Here is a 21092-nt window from a genome sequence, read left to right as displayed (position 1 = left end):
TGCGAAATAGTTAAAACAATTAATTATGGTGAACCACCACTTTAGAAACTCTGGGGTAGGCTACTGAAATATTTCCGAATCCCAGGAATGATCCATTTATCAAAGATCATATGTTCAGCCCAGCATGAATAAGCCAGTATGGGTTTGTGTGGAATGGGATGGGGTGGGTGGGGTATGTTACAGTCTCGTCAGTAAAAGTTTACCCACACGCTGGGAGGAACCATTCCCCACGCCAGCCGACCCACACAAGACACATTTGAGCTGTATCTCCCTCTCCTCTGCACAACCTTTCCCTCAGATATGCTCAGCACAGAGCGGATTCAACAACACACTAAATCACGAACTAAACACGGACCTCGAAAAGAGCACATCTCAGGTACGTGGACGTTAGAATTTACCGAAATATATGAACATGTAAGAAAATAAGCTCGTTGACGAGGCTGTCTTGTAGACCCTGCAGAATTAAAGGCGATTTCAGCTGCTGACGTTAGTAACACTGACCCGTTCAATAAACGCAGGGGATGAAGCGTCTCATATGGGATGAACTTGCGAGATAACGGGCTCCTGCATCTATCGTCCCGTAGGCTAATGTCCCTGCATCTATCACAGAATAAATGACCGCAATAAAACCGCTGGAATGATATTGAGGACTGAGACGAATTGCATTGATGATTATCTGCTAATTTGTTGCTTTCCGCTGTGGGGGAAAAATACTTCAGAAGGCAGACAGCTTGCTGTTTGTCTGTGAATTGTGTGCTTAGGGGTCGGGCGCAGTGCGCAAGATGTGTGCTACATTAGCGAGGTAAAGAGTGAAATTAGCAGATGTGTAGTGCAGAGGAGGAATGAGCTTCACATAACATGCCATTATAACTTTGATGTCGAGTTATGTGCACATGGATTCACTGTATCCTATTATAAAAGTGCTCAAATCCACAGCTATTAACAACTGTTTCTATTTTTTTTTTTTTTTTCAAACATTCATGTTTCACTCACAAATTTATTTAGTGTCTCGTTTTTTTTTATTATTAAATGTTTAATTTATTAAATGTTTTAATTCTTGTGCAGCCTAATCCAAAAAATAAATCGTGGGGGTGTTTTCTAACCTCCTAATTATCATATATTTCGTAAATATTTTACATATTACCAGGTGTTTTTTAACTGTGTTTTCAAACTTTTTAATAGCTATAAATGTTAGAATTTATGTGCCAGTGAAACAAGCACGAGCCATCTTTAGAATCTTTGTCTCAGAACTTTTTTTGCGGTAATGTTAGCTAGCTTTGCTTATTTCTACAGCAAAATGGTGATTTATTTATTGTAGAATTAACGAAAACTATCACGAGTATTGTAATGTTTGAGGCAGATGTCATAAATGTCGGTAAATCGGGATCGATCTTAAAATGAAAAGTTAATTCATAACTTAATAAGATCTTACCTCCACGCTGTAGAAATACAAACCGGAAGCAGCGCTCAAATGGGGCGTGGCTACATTATTGGCAGTAAAAATAGACATAATATATATAAATAGACGCAAATCACATTTCTCTGGACGTAACCAAAGCAACAGTGGTCTGCACGAACGTTATTCCTTAGGAATAACAAAAGATTCATTATTAAAGCAATAAACCTAAAAGAAGCCGTGGTTTACTGTGAATTTTTAACAGCTAAAGTGAGTTGTTAGGCACACAGAAGTAAACAAAGGTGTATGTTTGTAGAGTAATTTACAACAGCTTCGAACGCAGCTCAACCATTCAGAATCAAGGACTGGAACAATCCTTTTTAAAATTACAACTTTATTATAGGCTATAGCACACAACCTATATTACAAAACAACAATAAAAAAACAATAAAAATTTTAAAATAAAAAGTTGCTGAGTTGACTGGGGGCAATAAGACAACTTGTGTGGCGAGATGAAGTAGACATTACTGAAAACAATGCACTTATGGAATAAATGTGAATGGAGATAAGGCAGCTTCTATTGGTTGTGTCAGCAGTTGTTGTTAAACTGTTCAGACAAACAGCTTCCTGTTGTGTTGACACTGGCTCAATAGTGAATAACATCAAAGGGCATGTGTCTCACGTGCAGAGGAAGCGACCTGTGTGAGTTCGCGGGATGCGAAGAGTGAGGTGCGAGGTCAACAACTCTGTGCCGGATGGTAACTCCACTCAGTTGGGAAGCTATACTGTTCAAAAGAAGAGCTGCTTTTGGTGATGCTTTTGACCTTGACCTGAGTAGATGCCAGAAGACTCTGGGTTAGAATGGGCAGTTATTTGTGTGAAGCATGGTTTTGTGATCAGAATGGAATTGGTACAATGTATAACAGGCCTTTTGATTGCCAAGGTCCTTTTTAGAGGCTGTTGGAAAGGAACCATTGAAGCTGGCCTGTCCTAATGTGGTTTACAGATTTAAAAGCAAGAATTTTGTGGTTATTTAAAGCTGTGGACGTTGGAGGCTGTCGTAAAAGATGAAGAATCAAACCAAATGGTCACTCACAATAAAAAATGTAAATAGGTCAAGTTGGGGCCAGAAGGATCAAATGTTCAAACAGTGGTGTAATTTAGGTGAAAGATTGGCGGTAGACTTAAATACATTACATAACTAAAAACTAGAAAGATAACGTTAACGATACTATAACCACACCAATGCATGTTATTTGTTGGTGGATTCTGATTGGCTGTTAATGTTTTTTATCATTAAAAATCTTTCTAAAAGTGATTCCATTATCATTTCACTGTGTTATTATTGTAATCGCTGTAATGTGGATGTCTGATAATTACACCAATTAAAATGTATTAGCTATCGTTATAGATATTTTCCTTGGTGTGAATGGGCCTTTAGCCTACTCTCTAGTTATTGTTTCTCCCATTGAAAAATGCATGCTGGATGACTACTAACAATATTTTTTACACAACTTTATCTTCACTAAGTAGCACAAAAATAGGAACATGTACATTCAAAGCTGTCTACTTAAGTATTCCTTAAGTCTAAAGAAACAAGAGGGCAACGGAAGGACAAAAGAGGAAGAAAGCTGAATCACAGAGCATCACTTATCTAGTGGTACGTGGAGAAATAGTGAAATCTGTTTCCTGGAAATGTGGAAATGTGCTGATACTGCTGGTGCACACATGCAGTTGGTCACAAAAGGGAATTTTGAATGAATTTAGTGGTGAGGGCTGTTCATTACTGAGCAGACTGATGACATTATTCTTTCCTAGCCTAAAAAACTGCCCAGTTAGACATTCAGATGTATTAGATAGCAATTTCAGTGGAATGTTTGGCCCTCTGCAGTGGTGTGGTGTTTTAATTTTAAAGTGTAGTTTCATTTGTGAACATCCATAGAGTGTACAACTCTATCTGTCACATTCAGAAAACAGAATATTTGTAGTTAGCATAGTGCAATTCATTGTATAGGTTCATGTGCAGATTGTACAGAATGATTTCACATTTATTTCGTAGTAAATATTTGGCCATTGCTCATTCTGAGAATAGATAACATCAGTGAAAGTTTTTTTTTTTTTTCAGTTCTTGCTTACAGGGTATTGGAAACGAAACACAGAAAAAGAGCTCCTGACACATTTTATTTTATTAGTAATGTTATTGGAATGCTTGAACACTGTATATAGAAATAAATTTTTTAGAAACTTCACATCAGGACAATTAATCAAAAACTAAGTCCCATATATTACTAACTACATGAATCAATTACAAGTCCCATATATTACATGAATCAATTACAGTAGTTTGAGTTTATACATATTGGTTGACACTTAACCAATTGGCTGCAATAGTATGTAAAAGAAGAGCGTCCCCCCACAAATTCCTTATATATTGCATAGTAATGAAAGATGGTGGACCAGCAATCTAATTGCTTTAAGATCAGAAGCTTTTTGGTTGTGATAAACATTTAACAAGCAAAGTGCAACCATCTGCAGATGAAACAGTGCAATGAAATAGCAGCCAAATGGTAATTAAAAGAGATGCAGGGTAAAAGATTGGTATATAGCCCTTGCATATGATGAAGTCATACATTATAGGCCTTAAAACTCATATGGAAAACAGATGGACTACTGAACTTTCCTATATATGCTCCTGTATGGATTCTTCTGGGCAATTGAATTAGCCAGAGATGATTAAGCTCAGGGGAGCAATAGAAAAAAATGATAAGGATCACTGGTCAGCTTTTTTTTTTCTTTTCTTGATTATAACAGCAACCTTCAAGGTTTGAAAGACATGACCAAAAGTAGCACTGCATATTATGTGTTGTTACTTTGTTTATTTGTAAATACTAAATTGCAGGTTATTATTTTACCACCTGTAGTCACAAAGCTTTCTTGTCTGTGCTCTTAACACAGTGCTGTTTGTTGAAGCATCTCTAAGCTTCTTCCCCTTCATTTGAGATCATATTCTTTGGCAGGATGAGAGTGAAATTAGCAGAATGCTTATGTATGCCAGTCCTTTGATCAGAATGTTTTTAACTGATAAACCTTGTCATCTCTCTGTAAGTCAAGCCTCCTTACTCTAATTTTGTACAGCCATGCGGGTTAGTTCATTTGGAACCCTGTTGTGAGTACGTCTTATACTTATCAACAGTGTTAATAAAATGTTTGTGTAAGTTGTATTCTGTGTTTGATTGTTGCTTTTTATAAGCATGCATTTGTAGACGTCCTTGGTCAAATCATTTAACCTGCTATAAGGCCTAACACAACTTATCCTCAGAGGATAAATTGTTATAATTCATTCTTGTTGGATCGTCTTCCTCAAGGCCTTTGTGCTTCCTGTCATAAACCAAAAATATTGGGGTACAAATCATGAATGTCTCAAATGACATTGAAAAATATCACCCATTAGTGACAGTCACAGGCATATATTTTAATAGACATATAAATTTTGATTTGTTTTATTGGTCATTCAAGTCCTGGCCATTCTGTTCAGTTTAAATTGCCACATTACAAGCATAAGACCTAGAGAAGCAGTTGACCTTGAAAGTACATTCACGCATTGATACAAAGATCCCATTTTGAGCTTAGACATTTCAGGATTAGAAGAAGAAAAACGGCATCTTATGCTTTTAAATGTTTAGTTAGGTTTAAATGATGAGCAAATAAACTTACCCAGCATGGCCCAATAATCTAATTTCTCCAGGAAACTGTTTTAAATCTGATCAAAGAAATGTTATTAAGATGGCATGTGGATTTAGGTTTTACACAATCTGTTGTAAATAAGCTCTGAACTATTTTTGTAAATTGTGGAACACATGGAGAACTGTGAACTGTACTGTAGGCTTGGCTCTATGGCTAGTCCCAGCCTGGAAAAGCATTACGTCCTGCTTTGATGATCCTCTGGTCCTCCTGCCAACTGAATTACCAGACATTGAAAGCATTTCTTTAGTGTCGCCGGTGACACCATACTTGTAGTCTATCGTTTGAAAACCCACTTTTCAAAGAAAGCAAAATGGCTATCTCCATGGCCACAGCTCAAACAAAGGAAAAGCTGGTTCATGTGTTGTTCCTCAAAAGATGCAGCTTAGGTCTATCACATGTAAAAATTGAGGCATGAATAATTTGACGGCAGCTATGACCATCACACCCTTCAGAAAACATCTGACATCATCTGTGAACACTAAATTAACTTTAAATACATCTTACTTCACTTCCTCTGTTATTCATAGACAGTACATCTGCATTATGTTCTGTACTGCTCTTAAAACATACTCTGAAAATCCGTTTTGTCAGTTTTGTGCTGCTAATAATACTTTTGACTGTTGTATGACAAACTGCTTTTTTTCTTCTATATAGTTAAAATGACTGTAATGCTTTTTTACTGTTTATATGCTTATCAAGGCTGCATTTATCTGGCCAAAATACAATACAAATCTGTAATATTATGAAATATTATTATGATTTTAAATAACTGTTTTCTATTTTAAGGTATAATTTATTCCAGTCATGGCAAAGATGAGTTTTCAGTGTCACATGATCTATCACAACCCATGCTCATTTCAGTTTGGAAGAACATAATTTATTTGATATATATATATATATATATATATATATATATATATATATATAAAACCCAACCTTATCAATGGTATTTGCTGTACTCACAGTTCTATTAAATACTATATATTTATTAATTGTGAATGTAAAGGACCAGCAAATTTTTATACAGTATTACTTTTGACCCAAACTTAAGCCTTATTTAGACTAAATATATTTCCACTCTAAAAATATGTCCACTCTAGAGGAGACCCACTTCAGAGATATTTCCTTTTCATACTGCATGTAGCCTGTAAGATTATATAATCTTATACTGTATATCGGTTTGCTTATATTTTGCTTTGTATCAGAGAATAGAGACTACTGAAACCTATCCCTAAGAAGGATAAATTAATGGGTGAACCGGAGATGGGGACAAATCATGTAGATGTTTGCCATGCTACTTGTTTAGAACCAAAGTAAAATTCTGAAGGCCTATGATTTATAAATGGCAGAGTGATGATATCTAGACTCCAAAAGCGTTTCCCTCTGTTCTTAGTGTCTGGTTGACAGGCTTATTCAATCTCTATGCCCCTTCCCTTGAAATGTGCACATCCTCAGGAAGCAGAGGTCAACAGTGGTGATGTCACATTGTTTACGATGAAGAGTCTGTTGTACAAGTGTGAACACGTGCCTGTTAAGGGACAGCGTAGGAGTTCCATGTGGATGGACTGAACAATAAAGGGGCGAGGCTCTGAAATAACTTTTTATAGGACAGGGTGGACATTGTATTGTTTGTTATAAAACTTGCTTTTTGGTTAACCATGGACACTCAGAATCCCTGTTTACATTCGACTCCGTGAAAGAGATGATGCCATGTCATGGTACAGTGGATGTGCTCTCATGCTTAATATTGCGTCGGCCATTACGTGCATGTTTATGGCAGTTATTAGACAATCTGTGAGGAGACATTAGTCTGATGAGGTCATTCATCATGAGTTTCGGCGCAGTTGTTCTGTCAACATGAAATCAAAACTGACCTTATTTACTCTCTAATGCATGTTCCTGGTCTTATTATGCACGATTCATTGGTTCACATAATTTGTTGTCTTTGTAATCCTTCATCAAAATGTAATCACTTCTCTTCACTTCACTGTCCGGTTAATTCCAAGTTAATGGACTTTAGGTTTGGTGTAAATCTTAATCAGACTTTTGCACAATACCTTTGATAAAAGTTTAGCAAAAAATCTGATTCTGAGAGAAATTATGCTTTGTCTTTTCATTAGGCTCTTTTGGTCTTTTTTCTTTCACAAACACATGCCACAAATCTGACTAAGACTAAGAATAAAGAGTTGACACCAAACTGTCATGGCGGCAGGTTTCGGCTCCGCAGGACTGCTGGTGAGGGGGGGGCGTGAGGCGGGCCAGATCTAAAAATGTGTGATTCATTTATGAGGGAAGGCAGTGCTGGCCTTACAGTCTATAGAGAAAAAGAGTTCAGTCTCGTCTGAGGTAAGAGGCCCAAATACTTGATGGGTTATATCTTTAGCAATTTGCTTTGAATAAAGGATTTTACAGAAAGGGAATAGCACAGAGAAGTGGTCCTCAGCATTTATTGCTGGAAAAAGAAATCTTAAGTTCTTGATATCTGAGTTGAATCAAATGATGTTCACTGTTATTGTGGCGTTTTGGCTCAGAAAACCCTATGACATCACTTGTCTGCCTTGCGATTGTTCATTTTTAGCTTGCGACATGTGTTAGCCATAAAGCAGGTCATTAATAAAAAAAAAAAGCAAAGTAGTCTAGATCACGTATCTCAAATTTTACCAAAAAAAAAAAAAAACTCATGCTCTAAGAGGCAGTTTGTCATTGCTAAAACTTCAGATGTGCTCTGAAGCAGGCAGACATTTCTATGCCATTTACAGTCTCCATGGACCTGGCTTGAATCATTTCCACTTTTTGCCCAAGTCTTAGGCTTTTGAATTTTGTTATGTTTCTATGAGATGAAGAGGCAAATAATGAGACCCACTTTTTTTACACGTTATATTATCAAATAATGTGAGTAAAAAGTACTGTAGAATTTCATTTGAACAGTCTAAATGAATTTCTATATATTTTAGAGGTTGGTTTGTCCTCTTTTTTCATGCAACAGGAATTGCAATTACCTTTCCTGTTGTGACGTAAATGCAGGTTGCTGGAGAGGAGGGATGTTATTGCAAGGGCGAGGGGAAGTTTTTAATTAAAGATTATGATGACACGTTAATTTAAAAATAATGATGTGCACAAATAAATGATTTATAATAAACACTGCGATATTCCATAAAAATAAGAATTTTGTTTTCATACTGACTTTAACGACAGCAGCACATCAGCTGAACCACGCAAGTTTGTGTAAAGCCTGATGATCGTGTCATCCATCCATGTTATTAAACAAACATTTCCATTTTTCCCTTTTTTAATATGATATTTGGACCTTAATATGCAGTATGTGTTGGTCAGATTTTTCCTAAACTGTGGGGCTCAAATATGCATGTGTGTATTTGCAGTTGGGTTCTAAATTGTCTCTAAAAGACAAAGCTAATGAAAACGGATGGCACTGATAAAACTCACATTAAGGGTTTTCCCTGTGGCAGTACAGATGGGAAATATACCTCCCTCATTTTTGGTTTGTGCTGAATGTGTCTGTGTGAGTGTCTGCAAGAGGAGACATGAAAAGCTAGAGGAAAGAAAAAAAGAAAAAAGTTGCTATGAGAGGAAGTTGTCTCCAAGGGCCTTTAATGGTGAATGTGGATCAGTCTGGAGTATCTGGGTTGGACTGTGTGAAAATGTGAAAGTCATACCTCTGCTAACTGCTTCCTTCGACTTCTGACAAACATCATTTAGATCAAAACAGTCATGATGTTTTTTTTTTCAAATTTGCTTTTCAGTACATATAGTGGAATGAAAATATTGATGCACTTGTTTCATCATGTGAACGTTCAATGGCATCAGTAAAAAACTCTACCCGTGACTTCTCACAACATGTTAGCTGTCACCTCATTTGTTACCCGTTTCACTTTCAAAAGTCAATCCTCCAGCACTAATGGGTTTGAGAAAATCAGATTTGCATCCTGGCATTCTGTGAAAGAGAGCTGTTCATTTAAATGAATGGTGTACCCTACCAGCCTGACCTAATCTTTTGATGTACTTCCTGGTATTTAAATAACTATTATAAGGTTTATTTGAAACTAAGATTAAAAAAAATAATAATAATCATGCTGAAATTAATAATTCATTTTAGCAAAGTTGTGGGTGTTGATAATTGGACAATCATTAAGCTTGCAGAGCAGGGAGAACATTTAGGTATTGTGGAAGTCTAAGCTTTAGTTTGGACTTTACCCTTAACAGATCAAAGAAATAACTGTAATACTTATAATGGCGGCAGATTGCAGGCAATTTAGTTTTGTCCTTCTCTCTCTGAGTGTGTGTGTGTGTGTGTGTGTGTGTGTGTGTTCAGAGCAAGTTAGGTAACCTCTCTTTCCTTAGTTCCATTTCTGTCTTTTCAAGGCAGATTTTGTTTTTGTTGCTTGCTAAGTTCTTGTAAATCTTCACTGGTGGGACTACAACCGTTTGTTCTAATGCTGTGTCACGACCAATTCGTACATATTTTACGAGGTGGTTAATTCATTCGAATTCGATTTTGTATGATTTCTGTGACTGATAGATTTAGGCGGGGTGGGGGTTTAGGTGTGGTCCTTTGTATGAATTTGCCACCTTGTAAAATACAGAACATTTTTCACAGGTGGCCAATTCATATGAATTCGTATAACCTCACTCATAAAATATGTAGGAATTGCCATGAGATCGGGATGTTTATTCTGTTGCATTTTCGCGTATAATGCTGATCTATGAGATTATGTTACATCACGCTCTGAATTACCATCATTGTAATATGGATTTTTAGCAATGTAGTTGATTATTTCCGACTCTTAACCAAAAACATAACACTCACACTTCAGAATTTTTGCATTAAGGTATCCATTAAGACATTATTTAATCGTTTTATTAACCTGTTTTCCTTGAAGGGCCAGTTCTGTCCAAATTGTCATTGATTTTGGGATTTCTATCCCTGCACATTCAACAATTCACACAGAATCAAATATCCAAACAAACTGCTTCGGAGATACTTTAAATAATTGCATATTAGAATTGACTGAGGTTTATGTTTTTAATCAATGACATTGCTAATTGTCATCTTAGTAAAATGGTCAGTTGCCACAAATCTCATAAGAGTCTTGATAACTTTACTAGTTGTTTGCTAAAGTCTGGATTGGGGCTTGAGTTTTTTCACAACATTCCACACCTAGGTAAGTTTCTGAGCATGAGGCAGTCAGTCATCTGGAGAGATTTTCCTTTCTGGATGGAGAACAGAGGAAAGAGGGGAAGAGGGGGCAGATGGAAGAAGAGAAGACTGGGTCAGTGGATAGACAGACCGGAATCATTTCTCTCGTGGTTCTCTCGTTTTGTTTTGGCTGTGAGCAGCAATCCTCTTATGAAAAATACTGTGAGAGAGAATCAGTTTAACTTCATCTGTCTCTCTCTCTCTCTCTCTCTCTCTCTCTCCCTCCCCTCTGTCCTGTTTCTTTCACAGTGATGGCCTCTCCTGTGCAGCTGTTCATGAGCTTGCCTCATCTGGACTAGGAGCGGAATTCATCTGACACTCACTCAGACAAATAGAGACACACACACACACACAGCACTAAATGCAAAAACACACTGCTTAGCCATGTACAGCGTGGAAGACCTTCTCATCTCTCATGGATACAAAGTCCCTCAAAGGAACAGCAACAATGTCCCTGTCTCGCATTCGTCTTCCCCCCACCCCGCAACCTTTGAGAAATGTCTGCCGACGCGAAGCGACAGCCGGTGTGAAATCGCTGAGAAGCGTAAAGGACACAGCGGTGTGAATGGCTACGAGGGCGACCATGTTTACAGCGGCGGAGGCATCAGACAAGCTCCTGCCAGGGGATTCCCCGGTGACACCGAGAACAGGGTCAGGAAGCAGAGGACACAAGACGTAGACAATGGTAACTTGGGAGATGGACGTTTGCCAGAAGATAGCCTGACCACAGACAGTGGGTAAGTTGTGCTGATGAGTTGATTTTGACCTCTTCGTCTTCTGCCCCACACTCTTGTATTGCTGCTGTCTTTCTCTCTTTTTCATTGGTTCCTTTGATCTGAGGTTTAAGCTGTCTTGCATGATGAAGAGTGTTATGTAAAGGTAGGAGCTGTCAAGGACTTCCCTTTCGCACCAGTTTTTTCCTTTTCCTTTTTATCATCCCTCCCCTGTCGCCTTTCTCTTTCCATTTCTTATTTTTGTTTGCACTTTCTTTCATCCTCATCTAATCCTCTGAAATCTTTGTACTTCCTACATTTTCATGTACTCCGCTTCCTCCATCTCACTCATTTCCCTACACTCTCTCCTACCTCACTCCTCCTGTAGCCGATGAATTCATTAACTATGTTTAGTAGATTTTGCTGTGCGGTTTTTTATTTCCTCTCATTTCACACGGGACCGTAGTGGAATAAATACAAATGTTGTCAGAAAGCCCACAGCACACCCTACTGAGCATGCTTAGTTCTGCAGGCAGGGGCAGCAGTAAACTACATGTCCCATGAGTCCTTTGTCAGATCAATATTCCATTCCCTATAACAGTCTCTTACATAACACCATTATTAATAAAACATGATGAATATGAATGTGCATATCTGCATTTCCCAGCCATATTGTCGCAGAGCAGCTTCAGAGATTAATTTGCTTTAAAAAAAGGTTGCATGAGAACGTTTCATTTTCCATAGGAACAGTGTCATTTTTCTTTATGTATGTTGATCAGTAAGTTGTAATTGTCCTTGTGCCATAGATTTTCAATGTCATAGATAGATAGATAGATAGATAGATAGATAGATAGATAGATAGATAGATAGATGCTAATTTCTTTTGACATTTCATTATTATTGGCATACCATCAAGCTATAGTGCATCTTTGCACTTTAAATTAATTGCATGTCACATGGTTTGAGACTCAGCAGTACAGGGCAGGAAGTACCTCCACTGCTGTGACTGTTACTGAACTAGATTATCCTTCCATGAATGCAGGTCAGGATTGTTTAACATGCAGATCATATGTTCTCTGCTGCCAAGATATTGGATGAGAGAACAGACCTTCAGTGCTGACTCGAGGGTTTGCACCACACAAGCTAGTCGTGTTCCTGCGTAAGAGAAAATGCTCATTTATCTTGATTTGTTTGCATCATTAAAGCCTCCCAGTTTATTGGGCCCTTTGAGGTGCTCTGCTTTGTCGACAACACGGTCAGCATACTTTTTCCCCGTTTAGTGTTTATGTGATGTTGCCTGTGTGCTTGCATAATGGGATTTGAACACAAATATGTTGATTGTCATCCATTTTTTGTTATCTTACCTAATTCAGTGGTTCACATCTTTGCTTCCGGACCCAGGGTGTTGAACATAAGCAAATGCCAAAAGTAAAAAATAATAAGCAAAAAGTCAGTATTAAGATCTGTCAATATTTTGTTATATATTACTATGCAAAAATGTTATTGTCAGTTCCAGTTTATTATTTGTATTTATTATTTCAGGTCATGACCTTTGATAAAAGTTTAGAATCACCAAAATAAAGAATAAGTATGTTCTTAATAATATGTCTTATTAATAACAGGAAATGTGTAGTTGTTTGAAAACTAAAGTAAGTCCCTCTTCCTAAATCCTCAAGTCATAAAGACAGTGTCTGTTAAAGTATGGCTCTGACCTCTATTTTAATCTCTCTGTATGTTTTTAATGCAGGTTTTTTGAGACCCACAGAGGAATACATTCTCAGCCTAGATCTGAACAGGAAGTGTCCTACTGGCGAAGAAGAGGTCAGGACTTTAGTGTGCTTTTGGATTATGCAGACTTCAGGGACCCATGTGGAAGTGGAGGAAGGGTTCCAAACAAACCAGAAGGCATGCAACGGAGACCAGAATCTGCCTTAAGCACAGAGGAACATAACCGTGAAAGAAAACGACGGGCAGAGAGTGCACGTGCCAGGGAGAGAGAGATGGCTCTGCACCAGTGGAGAATTGCAGCTGAAAGGAAGTACCAAAGTTTGGGAACAGAGGAGTGGCGCCCAATGACCAGCATGAGCCGTCAGACATCTGAAAACGAGGTGGCACAAGAGCAACGCAGGCCACGAACTGCAGAAGGGGCTGTTCCACCCAGAACCAAAAATAAGTCCCAGTCACTGCCCAGAATGGCTCTGCAATCTGAAAGCCTCCAGTACTTTGGCATACCAACTGCTGGGCAGGATTCATATGGAGGCTATAAGTTAAATGGCCACCATGCACGAGACCAACATGGACGGTATCTTAATGATGGGGAGAACAGGCAGCGGTGGACTGACCGATCAGGTGCGCAGTCTGCACCACTATCAAAACCCAGATTCAGCCGACCTCTCAGACCTCCGTCTTATGAAGTGCACCAGCAGATGCGTGGGAGTGCAGAGATGCTCACAGGGGAGCCTGCTCCTCGTGCAAGAGACAGAACTCCACTGCCCTTCTCAAGGCAAGAATATTTTGTACAAGAACTTGCTGGATCTGGTGTGGAGCCCCCCGGTTATATCCCTCCTCCGTCATACAGGAGGCAGCCTGTAGTTAATAGAGGTCACAGAACTTATCCTATCTCTATGGGTAACCACCAATATAGAGGTGACCCATATATGCAGGGTTCTGCAATGACAGAAGTGCAGGAATGGTTTATCAGGCAGACTGGGATGGCTTGGCCAGACCATTACAGAGATGGAAGAAGAAGTATGCCCTGCAGGAGACAGGCGTATCCAGGTTACAGTGAAGAACGGATGGGTAATGTTCAGTATATTCCCTTTGACGACCCCCGTGTCAGACACATTTCAGGAGCAGGGATAGATGGAAACTCGTTGACAGATGCAGACAAAATCAGAAACATCAGAAATGAGATTCCAGGTAACCTCTTATCTGAGAAGTCTAACGACAGTGCCTTTTCTCTTACTGAGAAATCCTTTGAACGCACTGAACCAGGTAAAAGCAATATAAGTGACTCTGTCAATGAGGATAGTATACACAAGGAAGTGCTGAAGGAGACAGAAAGTTCAAACACAATACCTGACCAAAACTGCAACAGACATCCAGCTACCCATGGAAATATAATTGCTCTTCAGATGACAATGCATCAGAACTCAAACCAGGGTTTGATTGAGACAGTGACACAAGTAAAGAAATTTGAAGCAAAAACTGTGTCTGAGAACAAGAAAAACTCAAAGAAGAAGCTCAAAGAGACTATGTTTTGCCTGGTATCTGTCCCTATTAGTATGCAAGCTAACAAAAGTGTCTCTGACTCAAATAACAATGAAAAAGTGACTTATTCAATAGAAAACACAGTGGTGCAGCATGACAGCCAAAACCTTTTAAAAACATCAAGCAAAGAAAAACAAATACAGTCCAGCAGCTCCACATCCATTAAAAGTTCCCCTTTAAGGAAAGATATTGTAGATACTCAGTCTGTTAATCCAAGCCAAGACAATGAATTGTTCTATGCAGGATCCTGGCCTGGAGATCAGTACAGGAATCAGGAAACACAGACGGGTTCTCCAGAAGTTTCCAGAAATACCCATCCTCCAGCAAATGACCATTCATCCCCTTACGCAATCACTGATAATGAAGGTGAAACCAACTGTAGTACCAACTACGGATATCCCATGATAGGTCAAAAGGATCTCAACCCTTCCAGCAACAGTGCATTCTCCAGAACTAGGACTGGAAGTAGTTCAAGTATAAGGAGCCCGACTTTACCCCAATCATCATCAGCTCCAACATCGCCAGACCGTCAACCTTTGCTGAGAAAGACAAACCAAACAGCAGATGGTCAAGAAGTTTTTGGACAGTTTTTGCTAAAGCCAGTGAACAGACGCAAATGGGATGCTATTGGGGAGCTTGAGTGTTTCAATAAAGAGATACAGGATCATACTGGGAAGTGTCCAAATGTTGATCAGAATATAGAGGAGCTGGATGAGGCACTGAACAGTATTCTGGAGCTGAGTGATTCAAACAAAGAAGTCAATAATACAAGACAGGAAACCACCCCACTTTACGTGAAGAAGGAAGCTGACCAGCAGTCACATAGAGTGCCGGTCACAGAGATGCAAATGATAAGCAATAACTTAAATGTAATGTCTGATTCGGGGAACAGAGGCCATCCAGAGTCCAAAGGTCTAAAAAGTTCCTTGTCCAAGGCAAAGGTGAATTTGGACAGCCAGATGCAAGAGTTACCTGTCAACAAAACGGATAATTATGTCAACTTTGAGATCCTGCAGAGGGGAGACAATGATCCAACAGTTCATCGCCAGGATATCCCAGTGCCAAAGGAGTGCTTGCTTAAGGATGTCGGTTTAACAGTATACACTGCCATTCCAGACACTGTGACTTCTGGATCCCCTACATGCTTGAGTCCTGAGTCACCTATGTTAACCAGCCCCTCAGACAACTCAGAGATGTGTGAGACTTTGCAGATTACGTCATCAGACAGTAGTGGAGATTTGAGCAGGCACAGTCCTGAGTTTGCTGAAGGTACTCAAAGCTTGAACAATAATAATTCCTACAACTCCAAAGCCCTCAACAAGAAGGAACCTGGGAGAGAAAACAAGGACGTTACAAGATCAGGGAGGTCGTCGAGAATCCATGTGATCAAGAGTCGTCATTGTAGGTTTAAGGCTAATTATGAGGATGATGATGATGAAAATTGTTATTCAGATTATTCAAGCTGGAGTTATGAAAAGACCTTGGCAGATGAACATCTTGAGACTCTTCTGAGTCAAGAGAAGGCCAATAGTATGCAGAACGAAGATCTAAGTAACTTGTACCAAGTCCAGTGTGCCAAAGGTATTCCTGAAAATGAATCCATTGAACAACGGGCTGCCAGAATACTTGGCATTGCAGTGCCAGTTGGAGCCTTGGTTGATGAACAGGTTGATGACAAACCGGTAGAAAGAACCACTGATGCTCCAAAATTGGCATTACAAACCAAAGAGTTGAGCTTAAATGAGGAGAAAAAGAATGTCAGTAGAGAGTGTGAGGAAGTGCCAGACAGGTCTAAGGAAAGTCATGAAGATATGTCAGAGGTAGGATTTGAAGGGGATCCAGATTCTGGAGAAGATTTACCCCACGCTGAAGACCATAGCCAGAGAGCCTCCTCAGTGTTGGAGCTGCCAGAGTTTCCTCCAAGTAACTTATGTTTGTCGCTTCCATTGACCGAGGATGAGGAATTGACTCTTAGTGTAGGTGGGGGAGACAGGAAGGAGATAACAGAAGAGCCACAGAACTTGCAGGCATATTGCCCACCTCCTCTGTCCCCCTCATCCACAAATGATCAAGCATCCCTGGAGTACACCGTCTATGCAAAGGAAGAAAGCTCTCAGTCATTAGTGAGAACTGTCACCAGGATCACCTTGGCCAAAGAGACAGACTTAGAAGAAAAGGGAGGAGAACTAAAAGAATCAGCTAAAGAGGATGAAACACTAGTGGAAGAGAACCAATACAGTGAGAATGCAGTCAGAGACAACAAAAACATGTCCAGTTATATGCAAGAAGAGGATGAACGAGCTCAGGAGGAAATTTCAGCTGAAGAGGTGATACTAGCAAGATCAAGGCAGCCACCAACGTCAATGGCACGTCCAATCCCACAACCCCGCAGTGGCATGGTAGCAAAGAGAGAGATCACTCTGCCACAAGGATTCAGCATGGATAATACAATGTCTGCAGTTGAGGATGATGACAAACTGTTTGTTTCAGGTCAGTACACTGAACTCCAACCAAGTTTGTAAGGCTTACAGACTGCATGTATAATAAAAGTGCACTCCTGGGCAAAAAAAAGAAAATTAAAATTGTATTAAAAATCTCTGAATGGCATACATAAATGTTAATGAAATTAAAGGAAAACACCACTATTTTTCCATATTCCACTATGTTCTTCCCTCAATTTAGACGAGTTGATACGTACCTCTCCTCTCTCAGTGCGTGCACTCAATCGCTGTAGCATGCAGCGCCACTATGCTAGCGTTTATCTTAGCACCATTCATTCCTTAGCATCCAAACAAGGATGAATTTAGAAGCCACCAAATACTTCCATGTTTTCCCTTTAAGGGAAAGTGCTCTTCTGCCATACATTATAGTTATAATTTTCTATCCGCTGATGTATTAAGTTAAAACACACAAGGGTGGCACTTTTGAAGATCTGGTGGGAAATACAATAATGAAAGCATCTCTACCACAGTGAGTCATGATGTGGGAATCCTTTTCAGCTCTTGGTACTGGTGAACTGCTTCACTGTGAAAAGTCAATTTGATGCTTTGGAGTATAGTAGAATATTGCCGAATGGCTTGTTCCCACAATGAAAAAATTGTTAACTAAAGAGGAACAATCAGATGTTATTGCAAAGATGGCAAACACAGCTAAGAAGAGACTTCCAAGAAGAGAAGTCCATCATCCTCATGTTTTGTCCTGGTCAAAGATTTGAACCCTATAAAAGCACCTACTTACTGGGAGACATTTTTCAACTATTCATGAAATGTTTTGAAACCATAAACATTTAATGGAATAACATTGACTCTTCTTCCTGTAAAAGGTAGTCAGAAAGGGAAAGGCAATCCGGTAATAAGTAACTTAGTTTCCATTATTTGTCCAATTCTTGCTCTTTTTTTCTTTGGCCAGGAGTGCATCTTAGTTTACTAGTCTGCTTTTAATATTAGTGTTGTTTTAAATGCTATTATGATATTGGTATTGTGTGCACTGTGCAGTCCACTCCATGTAGTGCCATAGTAAAGGTCACCTTCAGTAAAATGTTTCAATGTATAACAGAAAAATAGACAGATAACCAACTGAAAATAGGGATTGTCTTTTTTCCATTACATATTCTGTAGCATTATGAGGTGCCAAACCACAACAACTGATTTTAATACTTAAGGGTAATGAGCAATGAGTTTCTTCACCACAAGAGGGAAGCGTGGTCTGATTTATCATACTTATTGCCATGACAAATCACCATAGAACAGATAATGGATTAAAACAGTTATATAACACATTATATTAGACTACAGTATTTACATAGACTATTGATTGTCCTTTACATGTCTGTTCTCTTGTTATGATTTTGCATCAAAACTAGCTAATATAATTTGTGATTGTTTTCAGATGCATATGACCCCAGTCGTGTTGAAAGAGTATGATCTTGGACACTGTCAGAGCAAACTCTTTGATCTTACTGAAATACACATTGTAGACAAACACACATCCGAAACTGGACATGATGCAGGCTTGGAATCAATTTATTAATACATAGTCACGGAAGTTCATAAGCAGGCAGATGGACTTCATGCCACATATTAAGACTAATTTTTTTTAACTTCTATTCCCTGGCAATGGATGATGAAGTAGCTAAGTTGTTCATCAATGAGATATGAATGTATAATGTATATCAAGTAAAGCTCAGACATTACAGAAATAGCTACAAATCAGTCTATACAGACTTCATATTTTCTAAAATTTCTCTGCACCAGCAATTACTGGAGTTCTGTCGGACTTTCACAGAGCACAGTCTCATTGTGCCAACAGCGACAAGAAAGACACAAAAGCTTGCACTTCTCATTTTTCTGCAGTATTACCAATGAGAGAAAGGAAAGAGGCCTTGATGTATTAAAGCAATGAATTGGACTGGTGAGGTAGCAGCTGAATCGGTGACATTACACTGTGCTTTTAATCACAGAGAAATATTTTTGTAAGAAATGTTAAAAGGAAAGTTTGGTTATCTGTTTTACAGGTGGGAGAAACCATGTATGTCACTGTGGTAGAACTGCAATATAAAATCATATTTTTTGCAAATGGAATAGGCTGCTTTTACCCAAACGGGGCAGCTAAGAAGAAAGCTAAACAGAGGCAAAGATTTAAGAATATTTTGTGTGAAGTCTGGGTCTCTAGCAACTTTAATCTTAACTGCAGTGTCTTCAATAGTCATTTCCCATAGTTATGCTTTAAAATCCATGATAAAAACCTTCACTTAAGGTTTTTTTTAATATATATCTCATTTGGAGTTTGAGCTTTATAGCAATCTGATAATGTATCATCTCATCATGAAATGCAATCAAAAAATTAAATAAAAAAAAATTATTTATTTTTATCAAGCTATCAACAGTCTGTACAGATGAAAATGTATTCAAAAAAAGTGTTTTTATTTTACCTTGTGAGTTTTTTTGCTTGCTTATAATCATTATGGATATATCACATCTGAATATGTCTATTAATCCTGTATTACTCGGACAATGAATGATTCTTTTATTGTGCCGTGTGGTGTGCTTTTTGTTGCACAAATGTCAGAAAGTGTTACATGGGTTTTTTATGCACATACTGTACAAAGTATTCTGCATTTTAAGTCCAATATCAATTATGAAAACTTATTCATATTTTGAGTATATATCTACAGGATGTAGTGCTTGTCAACCACTTTACATTTGTAATTGCTTGGTTGCTTTCTGTTGTGACTCGACTTGCAGTTGAGGTGGACACAGTTCCTCAATGTTGTATCCATCACATAGTTTTATAAATGCAGTCAAAAGTACACTAAAATGATTTTAGTATTTAGCACATCCAAAAACTGGCCAAAAACTCAAGAAGAAAGTCATTGCATCTATTTACTCTGAATATAGTTACTGTTATGGATAAAGAGTGCAATACCATAATGTTATAATAATATTATTGTCAATATATTCCATAAGCATAATAATAAACTATGAATTCATACAGATAGATGTTCTGTAATCAGTGGATGGTATATAAGACATAGCATTCATCACACTTACATTTTGTAAGTTAGAATCAAATAATTGTTGTAAGTAGTTATTGATTGTTTCTACCATTTTGTACAATTTTGTTTTTCAAAACGGATGATTATATTGTTGCATATAACGTAAATGGCATTTAATGTCTTTTTCTATTTTCATACCGAAACTGTACATGATTATTTTGTATTGGCTTGGAATTGATTTGCCTTCTCTGCATGATATAAGAGATGTAAACTAGGGTCAGGAAAATGTTTTGCATACAACTGCATTTGGTACTACATTAAAAATATATTCATTATATTATGTTGTGCACATTTCTATCCTGCTAAAAAAAACAACAACCTTTAAACAATATTTAAATTCAAGACAAGCTATTTTTTTTAACATTTTACAGAAAGGGAAGTATTTACTGTGCACCTCAGTACTTGTGTCTTTGAAGTATTGGGTGAATGCGAATGAAATGTTTGAGAGGAAACTCCTTTGTATAGTATAGCAGATTGCTTAAACTCCTTGCATGGACTGTTGTTTTTATTTTTATCTTTTGGTTAATTTCATGTGTAATATGAAAACGAGAAACTTGAATGCATATATCATCTTTAAAAGTTTTATGAAGACTCATGCATGAAACAAAACAATTCAGTTGTCAGGACTAGTAACTTATTCTGACTCAAGTATGATGATTCTCTCTTACAATGCATTCAATTAATGTATTAATTAAGTTCAATCCTTTCTGGAAAAAAGAAACCTATAAATGATAATCAAAAAACATTTGTTGAACAAATGGAAAGTAATAAAGAAATCGTTTCTCATTATCCTCTCTCATTACTCTCATTTCTCATTAACCCCTTATTTTGAGTCATTATTTAAAAAAAGAAGTTTGAAGGTTTTGCCATATCGTTTTGGCAAACTATCACTTTATATGAATCAGTATCGCATTTTATCAATGGATTTTTAAAGAAGGCAGAGTGGGGAAAGATGTGAAATTTGCTCTCAGGAAACATTGCATCCAAATCAGTTCATTAAGAAAAATTATTTCAGAGTGCAGGAGTCTCTAAAGCCAAAGGAGGCTAAACTTGGGACCCCAGGACCCTCAATGCATGCAGTGTATCACTCGGGAACCCCTCTACAATTTTTAGACATCTTATTCTTTAAAAATCATGACTGTTTTAAACCTTTTCGCTTGACATTTGAATGGATCTCACTTGACATTTGAATGGATCTCT

The 21092-nt window shown here is 38.0% G+C and overlaps 1 protein-coding gene across 1 annotated transcript; it reads left to right on the top strand.

Annotated features, from left to right (window-relative positions):
• Positions 1-197: 197 nt before the first annotated feature.
• On the top strand, positions 198-20681 carry LOC113111838 (junctional protein associated with coronary artery disease-like). Its single transcript, XM_026276986.1, has 4 exons — positions 198-376; positions 10605-11092; positions 12816-16828; positions 18227-20681. Exons 2-4 carry the CDS (start codon positions 10740-10742, stop codon positions 18259-18261), a joined length of 4401 nt encoding a protein of 1466 aa, XP_026132771.1. The 5' UTR covers positions 198-376; positions 10605-10739; the 3' UTR covers positions 18262-20681.
• Positions 20682-21092: the final 411 nt, after the last annotated feature.

Source organism: Carassius auratus, chromosome 12 (genome assembly GCF_003368295.1).
Source record: "Carassius auratus strain Wakin chromosome 12, ASM336829v1, whole genome shotgun sequence".
In the NCBI taxonomy this organism is placed as follows: Eukaryota; Metazoa; Chordata; class Actinopteri; order Cypriniformes; family Cyprinidae; genus Carassius; species Carassius auratus.
Note: the sequence above shows the minus strand (reverse complement) of the source record. Positions and strands in the feature narration are given on the sequence as shown.

Coding starts and splice junctions, on each gene's coding strand:
- LOC113111838 (XM_026276986.1), top strand. CDS start 10,740: ATGTACAGCGTGGAAGACCTTCTCATCTCTCATGGATACAAAGTCCCT. Junction 11,093..12,815: donor AGCCTGACCACAGACAGTGG/GTAAGTTGTGCT, acceptor TTTTTAATGCAG/GTTTTTTGAGACCCACAGAG. Junction 16,829..18,226: donor TGACAAACTGTTTGTTTCAG/GTCAGTACACTG, acceptor GATTGTTTTCAG/ATGCATATGACCCCAGTCGT.